General features: G+C 37.9%; 1 protein-coding gene across 3 annotated transcripts in view; it reads left to right on the top strand.

Annotated features, from left to right (window-relative positions):
- LOC132813460 (desmoplakin-like) overlaps window positions 1–23,793 on the top strand; it is a 71,946-nt gene that overhangs the window by 26,409 nt on the left and 21,744 nt on the right. For 2 of the 3 annotated variants that reach the window (XM_060823156.1, XM_060823162.1), the window contains exons 9-20: window positions 349–444; window positions 1,623–1,748; window positions 2,793–2,957; window positions 6,212–6,366; window positions 6,476–6,602; window positions 9,714–9,916; window positions 10,686–10,878; window positions 13,256–13,428; window positions 14,877–15,015; window positions 19,169–19,362; window positions 21,892–22,054; window positions 23,641–23,724. In XM_060823156.1, the coding sequence (XP_060679139.1) occupies window positions 349–444; window positions 1,623–1,748; window positions 2,793–2,957; window positions 6,212–6,366; window positions 6,476–6,602; window positions 9,714–9,916; window positions 10,686–10,878; window positions 13,256–13,428; window positions 14,877–15,015; window positions 19,169–19,362; window positions 21,892–22,054; window positions 23,641–23,724 (1,818 nt within the window). The remainder of the gene's footprint in view (window positions 1–348; window positions 445–1,622; window positions 1,749–2,792; window positions 2,958–6,211; window positions 6,367–6,475; window positions 6,603–9,713; window positions 9,917–10,685; window positions 10,879–13,255; window positions 13,429–14,876; window positions 15,016–19,168; window positions 19,363–21,891; window positions 22,055–23,640; window positions 23,725–23,793) is intronic. The other variant, XM_060823161.1, reaches the window with a different exon arrangement.

The following is a 23,793-nucleotide window of genomic DNA, read 5'->3' as shown; positions in this document are numbered from 1 at the left end:
GACAAAGCACCAAAGGCTGAATATTTTAATAATAACAAGCATTGGAATTAAAAAGGAGTTCATCAACTTGGGGAATGGGTTGGATAGACTAATCTTCAGTTCGTAGAGTTTTGGAGTTTTTTTAAAAAGATCTAACATCTGATCATATATACATATGATGGATCATCTGCTAGGCTTTTTTCCAAATGACAGGGCACGAGGACCTAAAATGATATTGATAACTGAACTTGTATAAGAATAATTTTCATTGTCAAAAATTACCCACATTATTAAATAACAATCTAATTTTGTATTCAATCTGCTTTATGTATTGATTGAGAAATCTGTGCATCTTTTATAAAATTGCAGGCCTACATTGATACTCTGCAGACACAGTGGAGTTGGATTCTCCAGCTTACAAAGTGCATTGAAGTTCATCTCAAAGAAAACTCCAGCTATTTCCAGGTATGCTATACAATCCTGCAGACCAATTGATTTAATTTAAATATGTACCACCCTCCCACCTGCAGTAATCAGACAAGCCTCAAATTACTTCATTCAGATGTATGCAAGGACAAGATGTCTCAGCCAAGCTGAAACATGATCTCACTTATTCAATTGCAAGCAAAGGCTTTATACTTCATTTGCAATGATTACAATACCAACTAATGTATTATCGCAGTCATCCAATTGAGAGCTTGCACAGACTGTTCATGCACTAAGTACATGATCCATGGCCAATTCCACTGAGATTTGTATAAAAACATCACGGGCCAGTTGTAGTTATGCTGTGTATACCTTAGGAATTTACTGACATCACTTTTTAATTCCATATTAGGTACTAGCTACATTCTTGTTGAACCTCTTAGCCTTCTATGGGCCTTCCAGACAGTGACAACATACTAATCTTATATAAACTGCTTCAGAAGCTAGCTATATTTTTCCTTTTCAGTATCCTATCAGTCTGGATGGTTGTTGAGATTTCATAATCCATGCTTTACGATGTGTTCTGATCCCAGTTGAGGCAACCAGCTGAGTCATATCCCTCAATATTGGATTTTAACTGTATCTAATGACAGATGTTAAATTAACTGGTCTACTGTTTCCTGTGTACTGTTGCCCTCTTTTTTTGAATAAGAGCATTATATTAGTATTGTACCAATCCGCTGAAACTTTTCCGCTATCCAGAGAATTTTGAAGTTTTATAATCAGTGTATCCATTTTTCTGTTGCCACTTCCTTTAAGACCATCAGGCTTTGGAACTTGTCTGCCTTCCATCCTGATAGTTTGCTCAGTACTTTTTCCCTCGTGATGTTGATTGTTCTACCTTCCTCCTTTGACATAATCTTTGCATTACCTGTCACTGTTGCGATTGTACCTGTGCCCTCCACTGTGAAAATGTTCATAATGTTTCTGCCATTTCTGTTTATTAACTCAGAAGCCTCGCCTTCCAAAGGACATCATTCTTTTCAGCATCTCTGTTTCCTCTTACATACTTCTGTACCCTCAATCAGTCTAACTATGGCATTTAGGTGGGGGCCAAGCCGAGGATATAAATGGTTAGGTGATCAACTGCAACAAATTAATCATGATTCTGTTCATGCTAATAATTCAGTGACTCGCATGCTACCTTCATTTTATAGTTTTTTGAGGATGCTCAAGCAACTGAAAATTCATTGAAGAAAATGCAGGATTCCCTAAGGAAGAAATTTGTTTGTGATAGATCAACATCACTGCCACAACTGGAGAAGATGATCGCAGAATCTGAGGTATTCAATATGATTTTCAAAGTGAAGACTTTTTTTTTTTGGATGTGTAATGTTTGCCAGATTATGATATTGGTTAGGCTTCTTAAAGATCTGACAATTAAGCATTAGGCCTAACATTCCTGCAGTTTGCCTTGTGGAGTGCCTGTTCTCCAGGTATAAAGGGCTAGATACCTACTTTGCCATGTATGATCCCCACCGCCACCCCCCCCCCCCCCAACTCCCCTCCACTTCAGTGTTGCACAGGCATTCCAAGGAGAATAGTGTCTCTGATCCCTGTTGTTCAAGAGCAATCATAAATCAGGAAGGTTGATGCTGAAACGTACAGCTGCAATCTCATTAGTGCCTTCCCTAACTTCTCTTTCGTGATCCAAGGGTCTGTGGCATGGTGATAATATTCTTGGTCAGAAGGTTGGGGCTGAAGTCCCATCTGCTTTGGAGGTGTTACATACCATGTTCCAACAGATTGCTATTTTTAATAAAGCACCTCTACTAAGACACTGGCCTGTATCTGATTTGTTGCATGTTGTTATTAACAAACAGCAACTTGTGATGGCTCAGCTTGAATGGTGGTGTTTGTTGGAGGAGGGAATTAGAGAAATCAAAGCACTTAACCTTGTGGGTTGTTACTTTTGTTCACGTGCTTTCTGGAATGTTCTAACATGAGACATTGCTGAAAATGTGTTGCTGGAAAAGCGCAGCAGGTCAGGCAGCATCCAAGGAGCAGGAGAATCAACGTTTCATGCATGAGCCCTTCTTCAGGCATGAGGAGAATCATGCCCAAAACGTCGATTCTCCTGCTCCTTAGATGCTGCCTGACCTGCTGCACTTTTCCAGCAACACATTTTCAGCTCTGATCTCCAGCATCTGCACTCCTCACTTTCTCCTAACATGAGACATTAGCCAGTATTCAACTATGTAACTGCTCAACACTTAGCTGTAATGCAGTGGTACGTTTTCAAGAGTATGTGATCCTCCGTGACCTATTTCTTCTCTTCCCTTTGTCTTTTGTTTATGATACATGTTTTCTTTGTTTTAATTTGGCAGAAAGATAAAGAAAAAATCCATGAATATAAAAGACAGGTGTCAAACTTGGTAAACAAATCCAAGAAAATAGTACAGTTGAAACCACGCAATCCCCTGATTGGTGCTGATCAGCGAACTTCAAACCAAATCGTTCTCAAGGCTCTTTGTGACTATAAACAGGATCAGGTACAGTTTCTGCTGAGCATTTTCCTAAATGGCCGTATCAGTTCAGTCAGTTTTGAAATCTTGAAAACAACCATTGCACAGTGGGATTTCTGTTTTTAAGTGATGAGATACTGACTAGTGCATTATATTTGTAGTAAATAGTTACAATAAAGCATTGTCATTTAATGCTTTGAGGAAATGTATTTGATTTACGCGGTTAACGTAAGCCATTGGAACAATACAGAGGAGGTGGTGCTGGATGTCTTAAAATGCATAAAGGTGGATAAATTCCTAGGACTTGATCAGGTGTACCTTAGAACTCTATGGGAAGTTAGGGAAGTGATTGCTGGGGCCCTTGCTGAGATATTTGTATCATCGATAGTCACAGGCGAGGAGCTGGAAGACTGGAGGTTAGCTAGTGGTATCACTATTTAAGAAAGGTGGTAAGAAAAAAATCAGGGAACTATAGACCAGTGAGCCTGACATTGGTGGACAAGTTGTTGAAGGGAAATCTGAAGGTCAGAATTTACATGTATTAGGAAAGGCAAGGGCTGATAGGGATAGTCAACATGGCTTTGTGTATGGGAAATCATGTCTCACTAACTTGATTTAAGTTTTTTTTGAAGAAGTAACCAAGAGAATTGATGAGGACAGAGTGGTGGATGTGATCTTTGAGCTTATGTAAGGCTTTGACAAGGTTCTTCATGGTAGACTGGTTAGCAAGGTTAGACCTCATGGAATACAGGGAGAACTAGCCATTTGGATATAGAACTGGTTCAAAGATAGAAGACGGAGTGGTGGTGGAGGGTTGCATTTTAGTCTGGAGGTCTGTGACTCGTGGTGTGCCACAAGGATTTGTTGTTGGGTGCACTGTTTTTCATCATTTATATGAATGATTTGGATGTATACATAAGAGATATGGTTCGTAAATTGGCAGATGACTCCAAAATCGGAAGTGTAGTGGACAGGTTACTTTAGAGTACAACGGGATCTTGATCAGATGGGCCAAGGAGTGGCAAATAGAGTTTACTTTAGATAAATTTGAGGTGCTGCATTTGGAAAGGCAAATCAGAGCAGGACTTGTACACTTAATGATAAAGACCTGGGGTGTGTTGCTGAGCAAAAATACCATGAAGTGCAGGTTCCTAATTCCTTGAAAGTGGAGTCGCAGGTAGATAGGATAGTGAAGAAGGTGTTTGGTATGCTTTCCTTTATTGGTCAGAGCATTGAGTATTAGAGTTGGGAGGTCATGTTGTGGCTGAACAGGACATTGGTTAGGCCACCTTTGGAATATTGTGTGCAATTCTGGTCTCCTTCCTATGAACAAATTTATAAGCATGTTGCCAGGGTTGGAGGGTTTGAGCTATAGGGAGAGGTTGAATAAGCTGGGGCTGTTTTCCCTAGATCATTGGAGGTTGAGGGGTGACCTTTTGGAAGTTTATAAAATCATGAGCGGCATAGATAGGGTAAATAGATAAAGTCTTTTCCCTCGGGTGTGGGGAGTCCAGAACTTGAGGGCATAGGTTTATGGTGAGAGGGGGAAAAGTTTAAAAGCAACCTAAGGGGAAAGGTTTTTATGCAAAGTTTGGATGAATTGACCCAATTTCTATGCTACACATCTTTATGACTCTGAGTCTAAATGGGAAATGTCCAGTGAAAATGAGAAATTCTCGTCGTGTAATTTTAAGTTTAAAGTTGAAACTATTCAAATCTTTCCTCAATACTCATAGATTGGGCAACAGAAAAGTTCAATTTAAGTGTTATATCTTTAAATTTACCTTGATTTCCTTTTTGAATTATATCCATATTTACTCACTTAAGTGTAAAATTAACCATGAAAATATGGCGACTTTGCAATAATCAAACAACATAATTAACCTTTTGGATGTGATAACTAAGTAACCAATGTGTGAACTGGACATAACTCAGGGAAGTTTTGTGGCTTTTTTTTTTCATGAAATTTTGAGGTCACATTTATGCTGAAGTTAGTATCATCAGTTCAAAAGAGTTATGCTGAAACTGCTCTGACTCAGGTTGGATCAAGTCCATTATGATGTTAGTGGCATATATGTTTGTTTGCTGTGCTATCAAATTGTCTAACAGTATCATTCATTTATAAATGCATTCTTTTCAGCTTTAGATTATGTCTGTAGTTCTTTTTTTGATGATGTTAATGGGGAGGTGGTGGCACAGTGGTGATGTCACTGGACTAGTGATCCAGAGTCCCAGACTAATGTTCTAGGGACATGGGTTCCAATCCAACCATGGCAGATGGTGAAATGTGAATTCAGTAAACATCTGGAATTAGAAAACTGGTCTAATAGCAACCATGTAGTCATTGTCCATGTGTTATAAATAGCCACCTGGTTCCCTGTAGGAAAGGTCATTACCAATCTTACCTGGGTCTACTTATACCAACATTTGAGCCTACACAGCAATATGGTTGACTATTAACTGCCTTCTGAAGTAGTCTAGCCAGCTACTCAACTCAAGGGCAATTATGTTAGCAATAAATGTTGGCCTTGCCAGCAATGTACAATACCTACGTATGTATAAAACAAAAGTACTGTACAATCAATATTTTATGAATTTTGAATTGCCCAGTAATTTGAATAAGCAATTGTAATTAAGCTTAATTGAAGACTATTTTTAATGCAACCTTAATTATCAACTGATTGAAATTCAGCAATTTTGAATAGGTGGAATAGACTGCATTAGAGCTTTTTACGTTAGCAATTGAGAGTCATTTGAGATTCAAATTAAAAGTATCTCCCAGGAACCCTTTTACCAAATACTGAAGTGTGTTTGGTATAGGTAAATCATAGACTCACTACAGTGCAGCAAGAGGCCATTTATCCCATTGAGACTGCACCAAACCACCGAAGAATAGCCCACCCATTTCCCATAACTCTTTATCTGCCATGGCAAATTCACCGAGCCTGCGCATCCCTGGACACTTTGGATAATTTACCATGTCCAATCCATCTAACCTGCATATCTTTTTGACTGTGGGAGAAAACTGGATCACACGGAGGAAACTACGCAGGCTTGGGAGAATGTGTAAACTCCACACAGAAAAGTGCCGAATAGTGGAATGGAATTCAGGTTGCTGGCGCTGTGTGGATGGTTTTTGTTTCCTGTGGTTTATTGGAACCAATATGCTTAGGACTTATGAAATGTACTCCCTTATGGATACTTTAAGGTGATATAATTTAAAAAAACATAATTTTGTGTTAATCCTAATATAGTAATTTTCTTTGATTCACAACTTTTAGAGGGTTGTTCATCGGGGAGATGAATGCATTTTATTGGACAACAGCCAACGCAGCAAGTGGAGAGTGATAGGACCTGGGGGAATGGAAATGATGGTTCCATCGGTTTGTCTTCTCATCCCACCTCCAAATTCTGGTGCAATTGACCTTGCAAACAAGTAGGAAACTCCATCCTTGTTCCTTTATTTGTCACGCTAAGTTTCAAATACAATTTTGGGTGCTTTGTTAATTAATAAATGGTGCTTTTTTTATATCTTTTGAAATCAGAATTGATCAATACTATGAAGCTATCCTTGCTCTGTGGAATCAATTGTACATTAACATGAAGAGCTTGGTGTCTTGGCAATACTGCATGATGGACGTTGAAAAGATACGCAGTTGGACCATGTCAGTGGTAAGGCCTTCAAAATAAATTTTTATTCCTGAAATTTTATTTATTTGGAGGAAGTTAATGAAAGTAAATAAGGTAATACATCGTACAAACGTGGCAAAAGTGTATGTCATTCACTCTTGATTTAATGGGAGAGACTGAAGTTCCACATTAGTTGTATATGGTATCCCTACTGGAGAGGGGAGCACCTTTTTCCTAGAGGAAGGAAAGACTAGAAATAGTTATGGATTTGGCTGCAATAATAATATTAATAATAGGCATACTGTCAGCACTTGCCATCATTATTGCAGTGAAGCACCTTCAGGAATCCGAATGAACACAAGGTAAATGTAGAAGTTCAGATGTTGCAGTTGGGTCATCCACATTCACATGGTGCACTATAAAAGTTCCTGGGGCTGCAATCATGATTTGGTGAAAATGTCCACATTTATGCGATTAATCCTTCTGTAAAAGTTAGCACATTGTGAAACGAGATGTAACTGAATTTTTAGCAATGTGCTAACTTGAAAAATACTGATTTGGTATAAAATCCACTTTATAAATACTAACTTTATAAAAACCACTTTTTAATTGTACTCTTACTACACTGAAAAGCTTACTCTGTTTTGTGGGACGTTAGATTCCATTACTCTGGTAGCAAAAACTTATTCTTTAAAAATTCTGTCTTTTTTTAACCTGTTATCTTAATACAGTCAATTCTACAATTGAATTTTGTTCTCTGAAAATTTAGATTAATAGTAAAGAATTTGAAGTGCTTTTAACTTCCTGTTTCTGATGTACAAACATGCAGATTAGGAGCCATTTGGCCCTTCAAGTTCAATAAAATCATGTTTTAAATGGGAGGAGTAGTGGACAGCGAAGAAGGTTACCTCAGATTACAATGGAATCTTGATCAGATGGGCCAATGGGCTGAGAAGTGGCAGTGGAGTTGAATTTAGATAAATCTGAGCTGTTGCATTTTGGAAAAGCAAATCTTAGTAGGACTTATATACTTAATGGTAAGGTCCTAGGGAATGTTGCTGAACAAAGAGACCTTGGAATGCAGGTTCATAGCTCCCTGAAAGTGGAGTCGTGGGTAGAAAGGATAGTGAAGATGGCATTTGGTATGCTTTCCTTTATTGGTCAGAGTATTGAGTACAGGAGTTGGGAGGTCATGTTGTGGCTGTACAGGACATTGGTGAGGCCACTTTTGGAATATTGCGTGCAATTCTGGTCTCCTTCCTATCAGAAGGATGTTGTGAAACTTGGAAGGATTTATAAAATATTTACAAGGATGTTGCCAAGGTTGGAGGAATTGAGCTATAGGAAGACGTTGAATAGGCTGGGGCTGCTTTCCCTGGAGCGTCGGAGGCTGAAGGGTGACCTTTATAAAGGTTTACAAAAACACAAGGGGTATCGATAGGATAAATAGACAAGGTCTCTTCCTGGGTGGAGGAGTCCAGAACTAGAGGCATAGATTTAGAGTGAGAGGAGAAAGAAATAAAAAAGACCTATGAGGCAACTTTTTCATGCAAAGGATGGTACTAGCGAGTTTTGAGAAGATTTGTATGGTACATGTATGGAATGAGCTGCCAGAGGAAGTGGTGAAGGCTAGTACAATTGCAGCATTTAAAAGGCATCTGGATGGGTATATGAATAGGAGGGGTTTGGAGGGATATGGGCCGGGTGCTGGCAAGTGGGACTAGGTTGAGTTGGAATATCTATTCGGCATGGACGGGTTGGACCCAAGGGTCTATTTCCGTGCTGTACATCTCTGATTCTAAATTCCACATTTCTATCTACCTCTAATAACCTTAGATTCTTGTTAGGCTATAAAATCAATTCACCTCTGCCATTAAAGATATTGTCTCCACTGCTTCTGAAGCAGAGTGATTGAAAAATTCTCAACCATCTCTGAGGAAATAAAATCTCTTTATCTATGCCTTCAAAGAATGCCTCCTATTCAAAAGAGTTCTATATTCACTCACACAAGAGGAAATATTCTTTCTACATCCATCTGTTAAATTTAAATCAAATTGCCCTCTTCTCTTCTGAATTCTAGTAAAAGTCAGACTGCCTGTCCAATCTTTCCTCATAAGACAAGCCAATCATTCCAGGGAATAGAGGGAGTGCAATGAAGGTTCACCACATTTGTTCTTGGGATGGTGGGACTGATCTCTGAAGAGAGGTTGGGCAAGCTGGGCCTGTATTCTCTAGATTTGAGGAAAATAAGGGGTGATCTCGGTCAAATCCATAAAATGCTCAAAGGGATCGATGTGTAAAATGTTTCTCCTAGTTGAGGAGTCTAAAAGTCAGAGGGCACAAATTAGGGAGGTGCCACTTATTCAGAGGGGTGTGAATTTTTGGAATTCTCTAACACAGACGCTGTGGAAGCTCAGACATTCAATATTTTTAATTTTTGATTGCTAGTGGCATACATGGTTATGGGGATGGGGAGTAAAAGGAGTCGAAGCGTTTGATCAGCTATAATCATGTTAAATGTTGGGGCAGACTCGACTAACTGAATGGCCTACCTCTGTTCCTCTGTTTCTATTCTGGTTTCCTTGTCTGCCTGACTGGTGATGACATGTCTGCTGCATGTGAAGATATACCCTTTGACTTAGCACCAGATTCCCACCACAAGAATCCTTAGATCTTTTGATGTAACTTTCTTTTGAAGTCAGTGTACAGTACCCTTCCTTTGCCATTAACAATAAGATCCATGCTAATGATCTGTTAGGCTTCAGTGAATCATCTGCCTCTGTTAGTTTATGGATTTATCTGTAGTGTCAAAAGACCATCTATTCTCTCCATTGTGTGATTGCTCTTAAAATATTTGTGTAAGTAATTTTTAAAAATTGGAAGATGAGATGGAAATGAAAATGCACAACCTGTTTATTCAACATTTGCAGCTTATGAGGACATATTTGATCTCTTCTCATGAAGAGCCTGCCTGTTTTAGGAATGCATATCAGAAATTTGAGATTATGTTACTCCTGATTTTCCAATCTTTACCATAAATAGTGAGGAGCTTATCTAAAGCTCTCCCCACCGAAGAGCTGATGTGAATTGCTAGGGGAATTAAATCAAAAAAATTTCTCCTGCAATTAATATCCCTGCTTTGTGTTTTTTCAGTTACGGACAATGTCTCGTGAGGATTATGAACTTGTCATTAAAAATCTGGAAAAGAACTTTCAAACTTTCCAGATGTACAGCAAAACTTCAGAATATTTCACTGATGCAGATAAGAGAAAATTAGAATCTGATTTTGGCTCAAGCAAGACGCACTACGTAAACTTGGTGACTGTTTTGGAGGAAGAAAGAAAAAATGATCGTGGTTTGTAACATTCACTGTGATGCCTTTATATTTCTTTAATGCCCTGTATAATTTCAAAGATGAAAGATAACTCTCCATAATCAATGTTAAGAGTATTTTAGTTGCTTGCAAGATCAACAAGCCACAAGCAAACAGAAATTGAAATTGCTTCAGAAACTCAGCAAGTTTGGCAGCATCTGTGGAGAGAAACTAGCATTAATGTTTCAATTCCAGTTCTGCAGAAAGGTCCACAGCTGATCTCCAGATCAGGAATTCTTTATTTTCTTTTAGCCTCAGATTGAAATTCAAAACATTTCTTGCCTCCCAGGTTTTCTGTCACTTTTGTCCCATGTCCCCCACCATCTACAGAAAGCTGAAATGTCATATCATGACATCAAGATTAACTTATTAAAACAGTTTAGTAACTACCTGATTAAGAATGGAATTAAAAGAATTTAAGATAAGAATAGTTCAGTTAATCTATTACCATATGTAGCAGGGTGCTGCTATATTGATGGAATTGTATGAATCTCATTTAAAAAAGAATGGGAAAGGTTTGTACAGTTTGCAAGATTGCATTAAATATTTCAGAATTGTTTTGCATTTTGAGGGATTGGTGTGTTAAGAAAACAAATTTTGTTTTCTCTCTGGACATTTGAATTCTTTTGTGAATGGTCATTTGCTTGATGAGACTGGCTATGAGGCAATGTTTGTGTGTTCTGTGAATGTATTGCCCTTCCTAGTTATTGCTTTTTCTAATACCAGTCTTTTATATTGTCTTGAAATACGGGACCAGTAATAGTACAAACTATTGCAGCACCACCGCAATTAGCACCACCAAAGGTTGACGTGAATTTCCAACAGGAGCTCCAAAAGATACGTCGTCGTTTGGAACAGAATGAGTATAAAATGATGCAAAAAATACATCTCCTCATTGATGCTGATGCACACATGGACTTTGCACAAAGGATGTCTGAGTTAGAGGTAAGTGTGAAGAATCAGAAACCTGTGTACTCCTTCATGATTTATGCTGTATTCACACTTTACTGCTCCTGTGCCCTTCATCCAATTATCTACCATGAGCAGATTTCAGCACCATGCTGAGATACTCATACAATATGCACCATGACCTGATGTCTGGCCTGTTGTGAGATGAAACAAAATGAAGTTCTTAAGCATCTTTGATGACTTTGTTATGTTTTATTCAAAAGGCTGCATTTTGAATTCTTCAACAATATAATGTGTGATTAAAACAAAGACTTGGATTCATAGCCCAGATTAAAGACATTATGATCATTTGGACCTGACAGGTATCTCATTATGAGAATGACAAGGTGTAAAATCAGTACTGGAGACAAACCCTATAATGCCCTTGGACTTGAGTTAAAAGACAGAAGAAACTATCAGCATTGCTTTTTTTTATTGAAACTGCAGACTGTTTCCTCAAACATTTAATTGCCAAATGTTTTAAATGCCTTGATAGCTTGACAGTTCCAAGTGTTTATCCACTTTTTAGCAGCTGTCATGTTTACTGTTAACAATCCCGGAGTTCATCTACTCTCTTCCAAAGGGGTGTTACTGCTTCAAATGGTGTCCCTGTACTTATCCAAAAAGCTTCCCCTATCCCTCAAACAAATCATGCAGCTTTAATTTTTTCCTACTGAAGTGTCAAGTCCATAAGTCATGTTTAGCTTGGCATCACACCAGTAAAAATCAGGTGTTTTCCAGGAACTGCACTTGAACATGTGAACGTTAATCTCCATGAGCCATGGATGTGAAAACTAGAACAAGCCTCTGTTCCCTCAACCTGACTCTAATTTGCGCTGATGATAAATTGGCTGACAGCAGGCTCTGGGCAAATGCAGCTTACTCAGAAAATTACAGTATTGAGGAGCTTTCCAATGATGCTTCAAGAGGACAAACTGTTTTCATACTGGATTCACAAAAGCTGCTGTAGAAACAGAATGTTTCACAAACCCAATTCCAACTGAAATCCAAAATGCAAAAGTACAGTTCAATTAGAACTGCCAAAAAAACCCAGCTGTAAAAATAGTCAGGTGTTTTTCCTGAAGTGAGTTCAAGCAACCAAGGCAGTAATTATCTGAAGGCATGTAGTTTCTAAGAAATGCCTTGTTTAATAATAAAGTTCCAATGTTTTTTTGATTTTTTTTTTTAAAGTTCCAATATGTCTGTGCAATTCTTCAAACTCGTGCGCCCCAAAAAGGATAAAGTGTGAATCCATCGTAACACTGAATAGACTGCATACGGGAACATTGGACAGTCATGAAGGCTACATGTTTTTTTTCTTTCAATTAAATACCAAGAACAGAAAGCCAGCATTACCTATGCACATGACATTTGTCCTGTCCTGCCTAATTTTCATTTGTTTGCTCTTCCCAATATGCCATTTTTATCTGAACAGAACAGAACATCTGCCAATCTAGCTTTTGCCATTAAGATACTGTCTTTTCACCTCTCGACTCAACCCAAATTAAATAGAATGAAGCCTTCCTTCTTCTGCAAGGGGCAGAGGTCAGCAATGTTAAATGATTTTGGTCAGTCTTAAGCAAAGCCTTCTGGATGTAGGCCATCAACAATGTAAAACCAGCTTTATTAAACACTAGCCTTCTGTCTTGAAATGAGAACTAAATAACAATGTTATTTCCAAAAAAGAACTAATTTTAGATTAGGCCCAAGATGTGGAGTAGCAGATTAGAGGGAGTTTTGTAATTGAAATGGCTACATTCTCCCAGTAGCAGTCTTGTAGTGACAAGAAAACACTTAAATTTTGATTATTCAATTATTGGGCTCTCTTAATGAGTTTTTTGAATCTGATTTTCTTGGAGGTGTTAACTTTAAATGGGTTGAATCTTGAGGTCCTCAATATTGCTTATTATTCTAACAGCTAACTGATACTCAGCTTTAAATTTAATGAATACAAAATCACAGGCTTGGAGTAGAGAAATTCTGATATTTAGCTACCATTCCAAAGTGGATGATTTTCCAATTAATTTGAAGGTAGGTGTAAAATAAGAATATACTTTGTTAGACACTGTTAGCAACATTGATCATGATGGGTACAAAATTGACAAAATTAAACTTGTTCTGAGTTCCTTCTGAATAAGAAGAAACAGAATAAAATTGGTTATTAACATAAAAATGAAGTAACAGACCATTGCTAGTTGCTTGGTCTTTGTGCACCACGTTTTGGAAATTGTATCAGGCTTTTAGACTATCACTAAGTTCAAAAGCTGTTCTGAATTTTTACAGAATATGTTGCATTTAAATTCAGATTCAGATAAAATGAACGTTGAATTTTTGTCTGTGTCCTAATTTTTATTTTCACTTTTGACTTGTACAGCTTGCACAAGATGAGTTGAATACAATTGATGATGACTTTGTCAGCCTACAGAAAAGGTGGTATAACTCGCCCAATGCATCAAGTGAGTCAAGAGGATATTTTGAAACAGAATTTGGTCTGATAGGCCAGAGACTGAAGAATGGCAGTGATTTTTCATCTGCCTATTTAGAGAGGTGAGTGAAGAAAGTGTTAACCATGTTTTATACCATTTTAACTAATGTGAATACAACCACAACAGATCGAGTGTGTGTTCATATAATATAATATACAAATATATTTCATGGTGACATAATTGTCAAAAATACATTTCTTTCTTTTGCTTAAATCTTTTGTCTAGTGTAGGTTTCTGCGATTGGAATCTTTTTTCAATCAATGGTGTCCAGCAGCTCCAAATGTAAAATCTGATAACCATCAGATGACAACCCTAAGTAGGCTGCACTTCACATTCAACAGAGCAGATCTGTGTGATCACTTACTGAGAGCCCCATGACGAGAATGTCAATTACCTTAAAGCAATGTTCCTTTCCCGTGTTGGCTATCTTGACACCAAGCGTAACTGAAATGTGGCTAACAGTCACAGCAGTAAAAAGGCATTAGAAATTTGCTTAAAGTTACAATATTTTTAAAATGTAACCTTTGAAACTAAATGGCTATTTTTCAAAATTACAATATTTTGATCAAAAACCTGATCAATCATGCTAAAAGCTTGGATTTAATTTAAAAACAAAATTTTAGAAATTTTCATCCTAAAGATTCAGTCCATTGATTTCTTTTCCATGGCCTTTATGGATTGGCAGAGGAAGCCTCTTTTGCTCAGAAATTCTGGGCTAACATTTTAAAGCATAATAATTTCATATTTAGTGGACTTCAAACATAAAATCATTGTGGATTCTTGCTTGCTATTTGGAAATAAAGCTGGAGCTCATACACCACAGTGTGCATCAAAAAGTTGCAAGACCCTTGCTGATATCCAACAACAAGAGCACTCCATGCATTGTTGTTATTGGTAACACAAAATCAAAGCCTGCAGTTGCCTGTTTTGACCTTTCTCAGAAAATATCTGAGACAGTGCTTGAGTCAGTGGGGTGCATCAGTGCTCAGTAAGCAGGATCCAGAGATCTATGGTCTGCTGTGTGGGGCAGGACCCACTATGCCAAGCTTGGATATCTAGGCCCCAAGTCACAGCTGCACCAGGGGCTCTGATTTCCATCTCTGAGCCTGGTAACAATAATGTTGGAAAGTTTTACTCAGTCATTGTTAATTGCTTGTTGTTATATTTTTGCATGATAGCACTCATTTATGGTGGCACGGTGGCTTAGCACCAGGGACCGGAATTTGATTCCCGCCTCGGGAATCTGCGTCTCTGTCTGTCTGTGTGGAGTTTGCACATTCTCCCTGTGTCTGCGTAGGTTTCCTCCCATAGTCCAAAGATGTGTGGGTTAGGTGAATTGGCCATGCTAAATTGCCCATAGTGTTAGGTGCATTAGTCAGGGATAAATATAGGGACGGGGAATGGGTCTGGGTGGGTTACTCTTCGGAGGGTCAGTGTAGACTTGTTGGGTCGAAGGGTCTGTTTCCATGCTGTAGGCAATCTAATCTAATTGCATTGATTTATTTTTAGAATGAAGGCCTTGAAGTTACTCTTCCAAAATATTCTTGAGGCAGAGGATGTGATAAAAGTTTATGAAGCGAGATTAACTGAAGAGGAAACCGTCCCGATGAGTTTGGATAAAATAGAGTCGTACAGAAACAATCTGAAGGTAAACCGAATCTTATCAAAACTGCTTATGTTACTTTTAGTTCTCTTCCAGAAGACATTAGAAGTAGTTTTCTGCTCCTTCAAGTGGTTGATTCATTTGCTGGAGTGAGTTGTCTAATGATTGTGGAACTTGCCTATTTTATTCACTGTGATTTCTAAAAAGACAATGTAATCTACTATGAGAACTTATCACTGAGGTACATCTCAGTAAACAAGCATACCCCCTGCAATACAAAATGATCATTTTTGGAATGAAAGTCTTAATATTGAGTGTAAAGTTTTTTTTAAGCTATGCAGAGGGTTCCACCCAAGATTGAACCTATACTCACTGAACAGAGGTAAATATTCTAATAGTGGTCAGTGGATCAACAACAGGCTAATGTTTGTTAAGAATATGAATTTTGCAGTATTACATAAATGGACTGCAGTTTATAACTTTACTCCAAAATGCATTTAACATACAGTCAAATCTTGAGGATTGTTGCTGAACAAAGAAACCTTGGGTTGCAGATTCATAGTTGTTTGAAAGTGGAGTCATAGGTGGGCAGGGTAGTGAAAAAGGTTTTTGATACACTTGCCTTTATTGGTCAGGGCATTGAGTACAAGAGTTAGGATGTCATTTTGCGGTTGTACAGGTTTTTGGTTAGGCCACTTTTAAAATACTGCATTCAATTCTGGTTTCCCTGCTATAGGAAAGATGCTGTCAAACTTGAAAGGGTGCAGAAAAGATTTAAAAGATGTTGCCAGGTTTAAAGGGTTTGAGGTATAGGGAGAGGATAAATAGACTGAGGCTTTTTTCCTTGGAGTGTCAGAGGCTGAAGGGTGACCTTATAGAGGTTTATAAAATTGAGAGTCGTGGATACAGTGAATAGGCAAGGTCTTTTTCCCAGGGTAGGTGAGTCCAAAACTAGAGGGCATAGGTTAGGGTGAGAGGGAAAGATCTAAAAAGGGCCTAAGGGGCAATTTCTCAGGCAGAGGGTGGTGCGAGTATGGAATGAGCTGCCAGAGGAAGCGATGGAGGCAGGTTCAATTACAAATTTAAAAAGCATCTGGATGGGTACATAAATAGGATGGGTTTAGAGGGATATGGGCCAAATGCTGGTGAATGGGAATAGATTATTTTAGGATATCTGGTTGGCATACATGAGTTGAACTTAAGGGTCTGTTTCTGTGCTGTGCATCTCTATGACTTTAAGTCATTGAAGGTTTATTAAATTAATCAACATACCTGGGCTAATGATGTGATTATATAAGATGCAGTCATAGACGATGCGCGTTTTACAGTCAACCCTCCAGATGCAGATCTGGTTGATCTCTCAATCTTTCATTACAATGATTTTGCTTTAATGCTCAACTGACCAGGCTCCACATAACCTCCTTCATGACATTTAGCCTTGCTCTTGGTTTTCCACTAGGTATTGTTGATACAAATACTAAAAATCAAAGGCTCTACAGTGTAGGTTTCGATATAAGTAACAATATAAGCTATTTTATCTATTCCTTTCCACAGAAAAGAATAAGCATATGGTTCTTAACTAGTCCAATGCTGCTTTACTCACTGCTTACAGATTCATTGGTATCTTACAGATACTGTATGTCAGTTGCATTTGAAAGGTTTTCTCAGTTGTAAGATTTCAAATACAGGACTAACAATGGAAGCAGTGTGGCAATCTTTTAGCATAAAATGGATTTCTTAATTATTTCTCAATATTAATCTGTAACAAATTTCAAATCCCCCTCAGTTTAATTATTTCAAGAGCTTTGCTGACCTTGGAATTCAGCATAGAACATAAATGACCCAAACATTTATTAAGACTATATCTTAACATAATAAAATATTCAGTTGGGGCAGTAAAGGATTCAGCATTTCTATTTCAAAAGAACAAATTATTCGCTTCTGAGGTCATGTTATTATATTTTCATAACATTCTCATGCTACCCAATCCTCTAAATATGCCACCTCATGCTCAGTTAAAATTCCATGGATGTTGCCATCTCTGATAACTTGACACAATGGCCATTCATACACTCTCAAAATCTGTGTTGGTTGATCATTTCATTGAGACAGCTGATGCAGCTAAGCCTACTCTTTCATCCACTTGTTCACTTGCTATAGCTTGCAATTGCAACTCATTGAAATGTCAGTTTCGTTTCCTACCCTTCTCTAGCCTGGTGATCAAGGGGTTTTCCAATGCCATTAGCATTCTGTCTCTCTCATCCAATCTCAGCGCCCCTTTTTTAAGTTGGTGAGTTTCTCGTTGATCTCTGACAAAACACAATTTCCATTTAACATTTAGTTCTCTTTTGTCTGGGAATCTCTTTATTTAGGTTGCAAATGTATGCTTTTTTATTTTGGATAAAAAAGATTGTAAATCTTCCTACCAAAACTAATGGCCAAAGCATCCTGAAACCTAGCAGAAAGTTTTACTATTATTGTTTTTTTATACATCTTTTTCTTCAGATTTTTCAACAGCCTTGAAAGAAGTGACATATTTAACATGTGTTTTTATAGGATATCAGCAGACGGTAAACACAATAGAAATATTCATATATTTGATATAGCAGGATCATTCTCAGGATGTTAGTTGTAAGGCGTAGGGTACTGCAAGGATCAGTGCTGATCCACAACTATTCACAATCTATATTAATAAGTTGGATGTGAATACAATTCTCATACGTCTAACTTTGCTGATTTCAAAAAAACTATGTGGAAATGGAGGTTGGGAGGAAGATGCAAGGAGGCTTCAAGCAAATTTGGATATTGGCTCAGTGAATGGGCGAGAACATGGTAGGTGGAATATAATGTGAAGAAATGATCCACTTTGTTAGAAAAATTCAGACATGATATTTCATAAATACTGAGTGGCTGGAAAGTGGTGGTACAACAGGACGTGAATGTTCTACTCCATAAGTCACTAAAAATTAGCAGGCAGGTGCAATAATCAATACGAAAGGCAAATCATTGCAAGGTGATTTGAGTACAGAAGTAAAGATGCTTTTAGCAGTTGTATAGAGTCTTGGTGAGACCACATCTGGTGTATTGTATTTGCCGTCTTTATCTAAGAAAGGATATACTCACCATACGTGTGCAACATATGTACATCATACTCATCCTTGGGACGATGGCATTGTTTTATGAGAAGAGATTATGGAAACTGAGCTTGCATTCTCTGGAACTTTGAAGAATAAGAGATTTAAACTTATAAAATTCTTACAGGGAATGACAAGGTAACCATAGAGCATTTTGCCAGCAAGTGAGTCTACTTCCAGGGGACATAATCTCAGAAAGAAGGATAGGCCATTTAAAACTGAGATGAGAAGACTCTCTTCACCCAGGGGGTGGTGTTTTGTTGGAATCTCTGACCTCAGAGGATGAGGGAAAACAAAAATTGATAAATTTCTGAAGAATATCATTGCATCTTTTGATGTGTTTCGTATGGGTATGCGGCAATCTAATTGAATGTTGATGCAGGCTCGATTGGTTAGATGGCTTACCTACACTTCACATCCTTCTGATTTCTTTCTGCCCAATAGAGATTTGTATTTCTTCAGCATTTTTCATAATCCAGAATATTTCAAAACTCTACTGTCACTTAAGAACCATTACAATTTTAGAAGTATTTGTAAAATAATATTCCTTCCAAGTAAAAACAGACAAAACATGAGTGAGATGTTAAACAGGTATTTCAAGCATGTTTATAAGGTTGAAAGGGTGTTGCTCATATTCCAGCCCTGGTCCACCAGCATGTCCACAACAGAATCTGAAAACCCCAGGAACTTACAGATGGTCTGCAAACACATACTTCTAGTTACAGTTCTCTAAAGTTCGGTCTCTACTTTAGACAGACCCTCTCAGCAGTGCAGCACCTGAATTCCTGTCTCCCTTTTTTAATTCAATAAGCAAATATAACCGTGCTTCCAGCTAACAAATAGGTTTTTGTTTTAAGAAAGAATAGTCCAGAAAATGGCATAAGATTCCTCTGCTCTCGCTGGTCTACTCTGTCGTGCCCTGCTAGTTTCATGCTGGCTAACCTAGCTTGCGGCAATGTTTTGAACGAAAAGTCGGATTGTGTAATGTGGAAGTCGGATAAATAGTACCCAGTCCTTTTTTGTTTTTGAACAAAACTCATTTAATGTTTTGCACTTTTTTTTAGAAAATGAAGGGTGAACTGGATCAGAAGAGGAACTTAATCATGTCAATGCAGCAAAATATGCAGGAATCCCTTCGGATCAATGATGACATCATGCCATCTTTCTACAAGTGTGACATAGACCTCACTAAATACAATGAAAAAGTCACACAGCTATCTGACCGATGGCAGAGAATTAACAAAGAAATTGACAGCAGGTTGGGTATTGCTGATCTATGAAAGAAAATAACTTATTTGATTATATTGTTTTGGCTCTGTTTTGTGACAAAGTTAACCTGAATGATGAGATTGAAGGTTCAAATCCAATGTTATCGAGGGTCCTGGAAGACTGAATTTTCCAAAAACTATAAGAAGACTATTGAACAATAGATAAAGGGAGAGGTAGCACGGAGGGGGAGGGGAGACTGCAGAAGGATTTAGATAGATTAGGAGAGTGGGAAAAGAAGGGGCAGATGGAGTACAAGGTGAGAAAGTGTGAGGTTATGCACTTTGGTAAGAAGAATAGAGGCATGGACTGTTTTCTTAATGGGGAGAAAATTCAGAAGTCTGAAGTGCAAGGGATTTGGGAGTTCTAGGCCAGGATTCTTTCAAAGTAAAATTGCAGGTTGAGTCAGTAGTCAAGAAGGCAAATGCAATGATGGCATTTATTTTGAGAGGACTTGAATATTAAAGCAGAGATGTAGTGGCTCTATAAGGATCCGGTCAGACCACATTTGGAGTATTGTGAGCAGTTTTGGGCCTCCTATCTCTACGAAGGATGTACTGGCCGTGGAGTGTATTCAGAGGACGTTCATGAGAATGGTTCCAGGAGTGAAAAGCTTAACATATGAGGCACATCTGAGGACTCTGGGTCTGTGCTAGATGGAGTTTAGAAGGATAGGGCGAGATCTAATTGAAACTTAACGAATATTGGATGGCATGGACAGAGTGGATGTTGGGAAGATGTTTCAACTGGTAGGAGAGACTAGGATCATGGAGTACAGCCTTGTAATAAAGGGAAGACCTTTTAGAATGGAGATAAGGAGACACTTCTTCAGCCAGAGAGTGATGAATCTATGGAATTCACTGCCACAGAAGGCTGTGGAGGCCAGGTTATTGAGTGTATTTAAGACTCAAATAGATAGCTTCTTGATTTGTCAAGAGGGATCAAGGGTTCCGAGGAGAAAGCGGGAGAATGGGGATGAGAAACTTAGCCATGATTGGATGGTAGAGCAGACTCGATGGGCTGTATGGCCTAATTTCTGCTCCTATGTCTTATGGTGTTAAGATCTAAGTTTCAGTTCTAGATTGAGGAGATGTTGAAGGTATACAATGCACAGCAAAGATGTATCCCAGAGAGGAAGAAGGATTTTAGGAAGTGGATAAGTCAACCATCGTTAACCATGGTTAAGGAGTTATGGAAGTGATCAAATTGAAAGAAAACTCCTATAATATGACAACGATTAGTGGTATTTAAGAGGAATGGGAATTTTTTAAAAAACAACAATCAAAAACATAAAATTCTTAGGGATAGGTAAACATAATCTCAGAATAAGGAATAGTCTGTTTAAGACAGAGATGTGGGTGAATTTTCTAACAATGGTGATCCTGTGGATTTCTTTACTGCAGATGGCTGTCGAAGTTAAGTGCATTCACAGCTGAAATAGGCAAATTGCTATTCATTAAGGGAATCGAGGGTTATGGATAAAAAGCAGCAAAGTGGAATTAAGGATTATTAATCAGCCATGATCTCATTTGATGGGCTGAATGGCCTACATATACTCCTATATTGTATGTTCAAACAAAAAAATAACTACTAGATTATGTTTGCACCAAATCTACTTCATTGTATGCCGAGAGATGCACTGTAACAGCACCAAATCCTGCTGGAAAATGTTTCCATGTAGGATTTGTTTCTGTGTGTCAATCTTTTGGGGCTGATACATTAAAAAATAAGGTAAGAATTCCAGCTTGAAGGAAAGTCTCCACCTTGGCAGCTGGAGCCATAGTGATGAGGCTTTGGGTCACTTTTTTTTTGCACACTAACTGTTCAGTATTAGCCTTCTGATTGTATGTCCTCTTTTGACTCCTTGACTGACTTGAGGCTCAGCCAACCCTAGGCTGTTCTCTTATCATAGAGCCAGCAAAGAAGGGACCTTGAGATTCAGTGATGAGAAAATATAAGCTCAGTATTTCTTAACACAGGAATTAAATAATTAAACTCTCATCACTTGCATTCTTGCTTTGCAGGAAGAAATGCAGGTGAGGGGTATGGGTGGACTCCTGAACCTTTCTCAAATTGCATTGACTATAATTATGATATACTTGAAAAGAGGTTGAGAGGGTGTTTAGATCTGTGATAAATTGAAAGTCGAGGTACCTGTGTCTGAATTTCTTGAAGCCCTCAGAACAGGGATCAAAGTCTTCAAAGTATAATACTCATTGCACTGTAATAATTGTCATTGCACTGTAAATTTGAAATATTGGAATGAACAATGCATAATATATGTTCCAAAGCCATGTTCAAATTAACTAATCCAAATGACCTTACTCAGACATGCATCTCCTGTAGTTCCTTGCTAGAACCTCAACCTTCCTGAGGTTGTCATGCGAAACATTCAGAATATAACTTGGTTGCATAATAATTCACAAGAAAACTCATCACATTAGCTAATAGTTAAATCATTTTTTTAAAAAAAGTATTATTATTCTTGTGGAATTAGACTTTCTTTGCTTTTATTATGCAGATACTTGGATCTAGACAAGGAATATAGGCAGCTAAAAGACTATAGAGATTTGTTTCAGAATCTGAGCAAGTGGATTGATGCAACAAAACAGAAACAGGATGGGTTGCAGGTCAACAGATTTGGGGACACAAATGCAATTGTGGATCAGCTAAATGAGCAGAAGGTTGGTATGCCAATTAACATTTTATAGCATTTGCTTTCTTATAAAATGACTGTCCTTTCATTGTATTACTTAACAAACCAATTTTAACGGTTAAATCTAGATAGCCCAATGTAATGAAATTTCCAGATTATACCTTGTACTAAATCACAATGTGAAAACTAATTGTAATCATGGCTGCATATTTCTACAAAATACTAATTACAGTATTGGACATTCAGTATTTCTTTTGCTTTGATGTTGATATTGGAGAGTATGAATTATTAAATGATTCATTATACTTATGCAGAGACCTACAGATGGGGGGGGGGGGGCACTTTTGAACTTGTATTAGATGTGATGCAATTTGGCAGACCAATCAGTTTGAAGAATCATCTCCAAGACATGAAAAGTCCAAGCCAGGAAATCTAAACCATTTTCTGAAAGCAAAATAAAGAAGAAAGGCAGATGAGATTATATATGCGTGTGTGAGAGAGATAACAGACAAAAACAATTTAAAAATTTTTTAAAATTCTCCAAAGCTGAAAACATTCTTGGTTGGCTTTCAATTTCAGTCTGTTGGTCAGATGCTATCATGTTGATTCTAATGGAAGAGCAGCATGGCTGGAGCAGTAAATTTTAGTTTTCTAGATTTAATTGCATTGGTGCAAGCTCCAGAAATTTTTGTCTGATTTATTTTAGAAAGAGTAAATGTTCATTGCTTCACCATCTCTTTCAATCGAACATATGGACCATGGATTGTAGACTGGCCCACATTTAAAATACATTCAGGACCTTGGGGATGAACACACACATGATTTCGTTCTCTCGCTCTCTCTCTTTCATGCTGTCTCTCGCTCTCTCTCTCTCACACACACACACACACACACACACACACACACACACACACACACACACACACACACTCTTAACATTATGTTATCCATTACACATCAGTCTAGTTTTTCATATCCCTCTACACAGCACCAGCAGTGAGATAGGAAACTCATTGACATCTTTTCACTTGAAACCGACCATATGAACATTAATATTTTTCCTTCCTCTTGGCTCCGTTGTCTGTCAGAGTGCAGCTGAGTTCAAGGCTTTCCAAACACCAAATGCACCCAGTTACCCTGACTGGCCTATGCCTGCTGCTGAGTCCTTTTAGGCCTGAAGCATTAGTAAAGACGTATTATGAGAAAACACAAACCAGGGGGTTTTCGACAAATTGCACTTATGTGGCATGTTTAGCATTGTTATATGTCCGACTGTGTGTTATTGAAGTGTTGTCAGGCTTTGACACTTATTAAGACAAATGACAGAAACCTGGTTGAAGAGGAAGGTTGCAAAGTTCTCAACTAAGAAGGCTTCAGACAGTGCTTGTCATGTGGAGAAGTATAGGAAGGAATTTCTTGACCTTTAGTCAAAAGCCTGTTTAGAGTACTGAGGATTTTTTGAGAGAGGAATAGAGTTTACATTTTAAATCAAATATGCGTCAATTCTGAAAATATATTATTCAGTTGCCTACTGTTGAATATTATTACCGAAATGGGCTAATTTTATATCGTCTTCCAGGTTGGTGCTAATATTCTTTTATTATTGTTGAATAGAAGTTGTATGCTGAAATAAAGGGCAAAAGAGGTAATGTCGAAGCCTACCAAAAACATGCAGACCTATGTGCAACATCAGTGAAGGTAAGAAACTCCAATATGGACTGAAAAGTATTATTTTGTATGTGAGAGTGGGATGTCTCATATGCATAA

The sequence above is a fragment of the Hemiscyllium ocellatum genome, chromosome 4 (assembly GCF_020745735.1).
Source record: "Hemiscyllium ocellatum isolate sHemOce1 chromosome 4, sHemOce1.pat.X.cur, whole genome shotgun sequence".
Lineage (NCBI taxonomy): Eukaryota > Metazoa > Chordata > Chondrichthyes > Orectolobiformes > Hemiscylliidae > Hemiscyllium > Hemiscyllium ocellatum.
The sequence above is the reverse complement of the archived record's forward strand: the minus strand, read 5'-3'. Positions and strand labels throughout refer to the sequence as shown.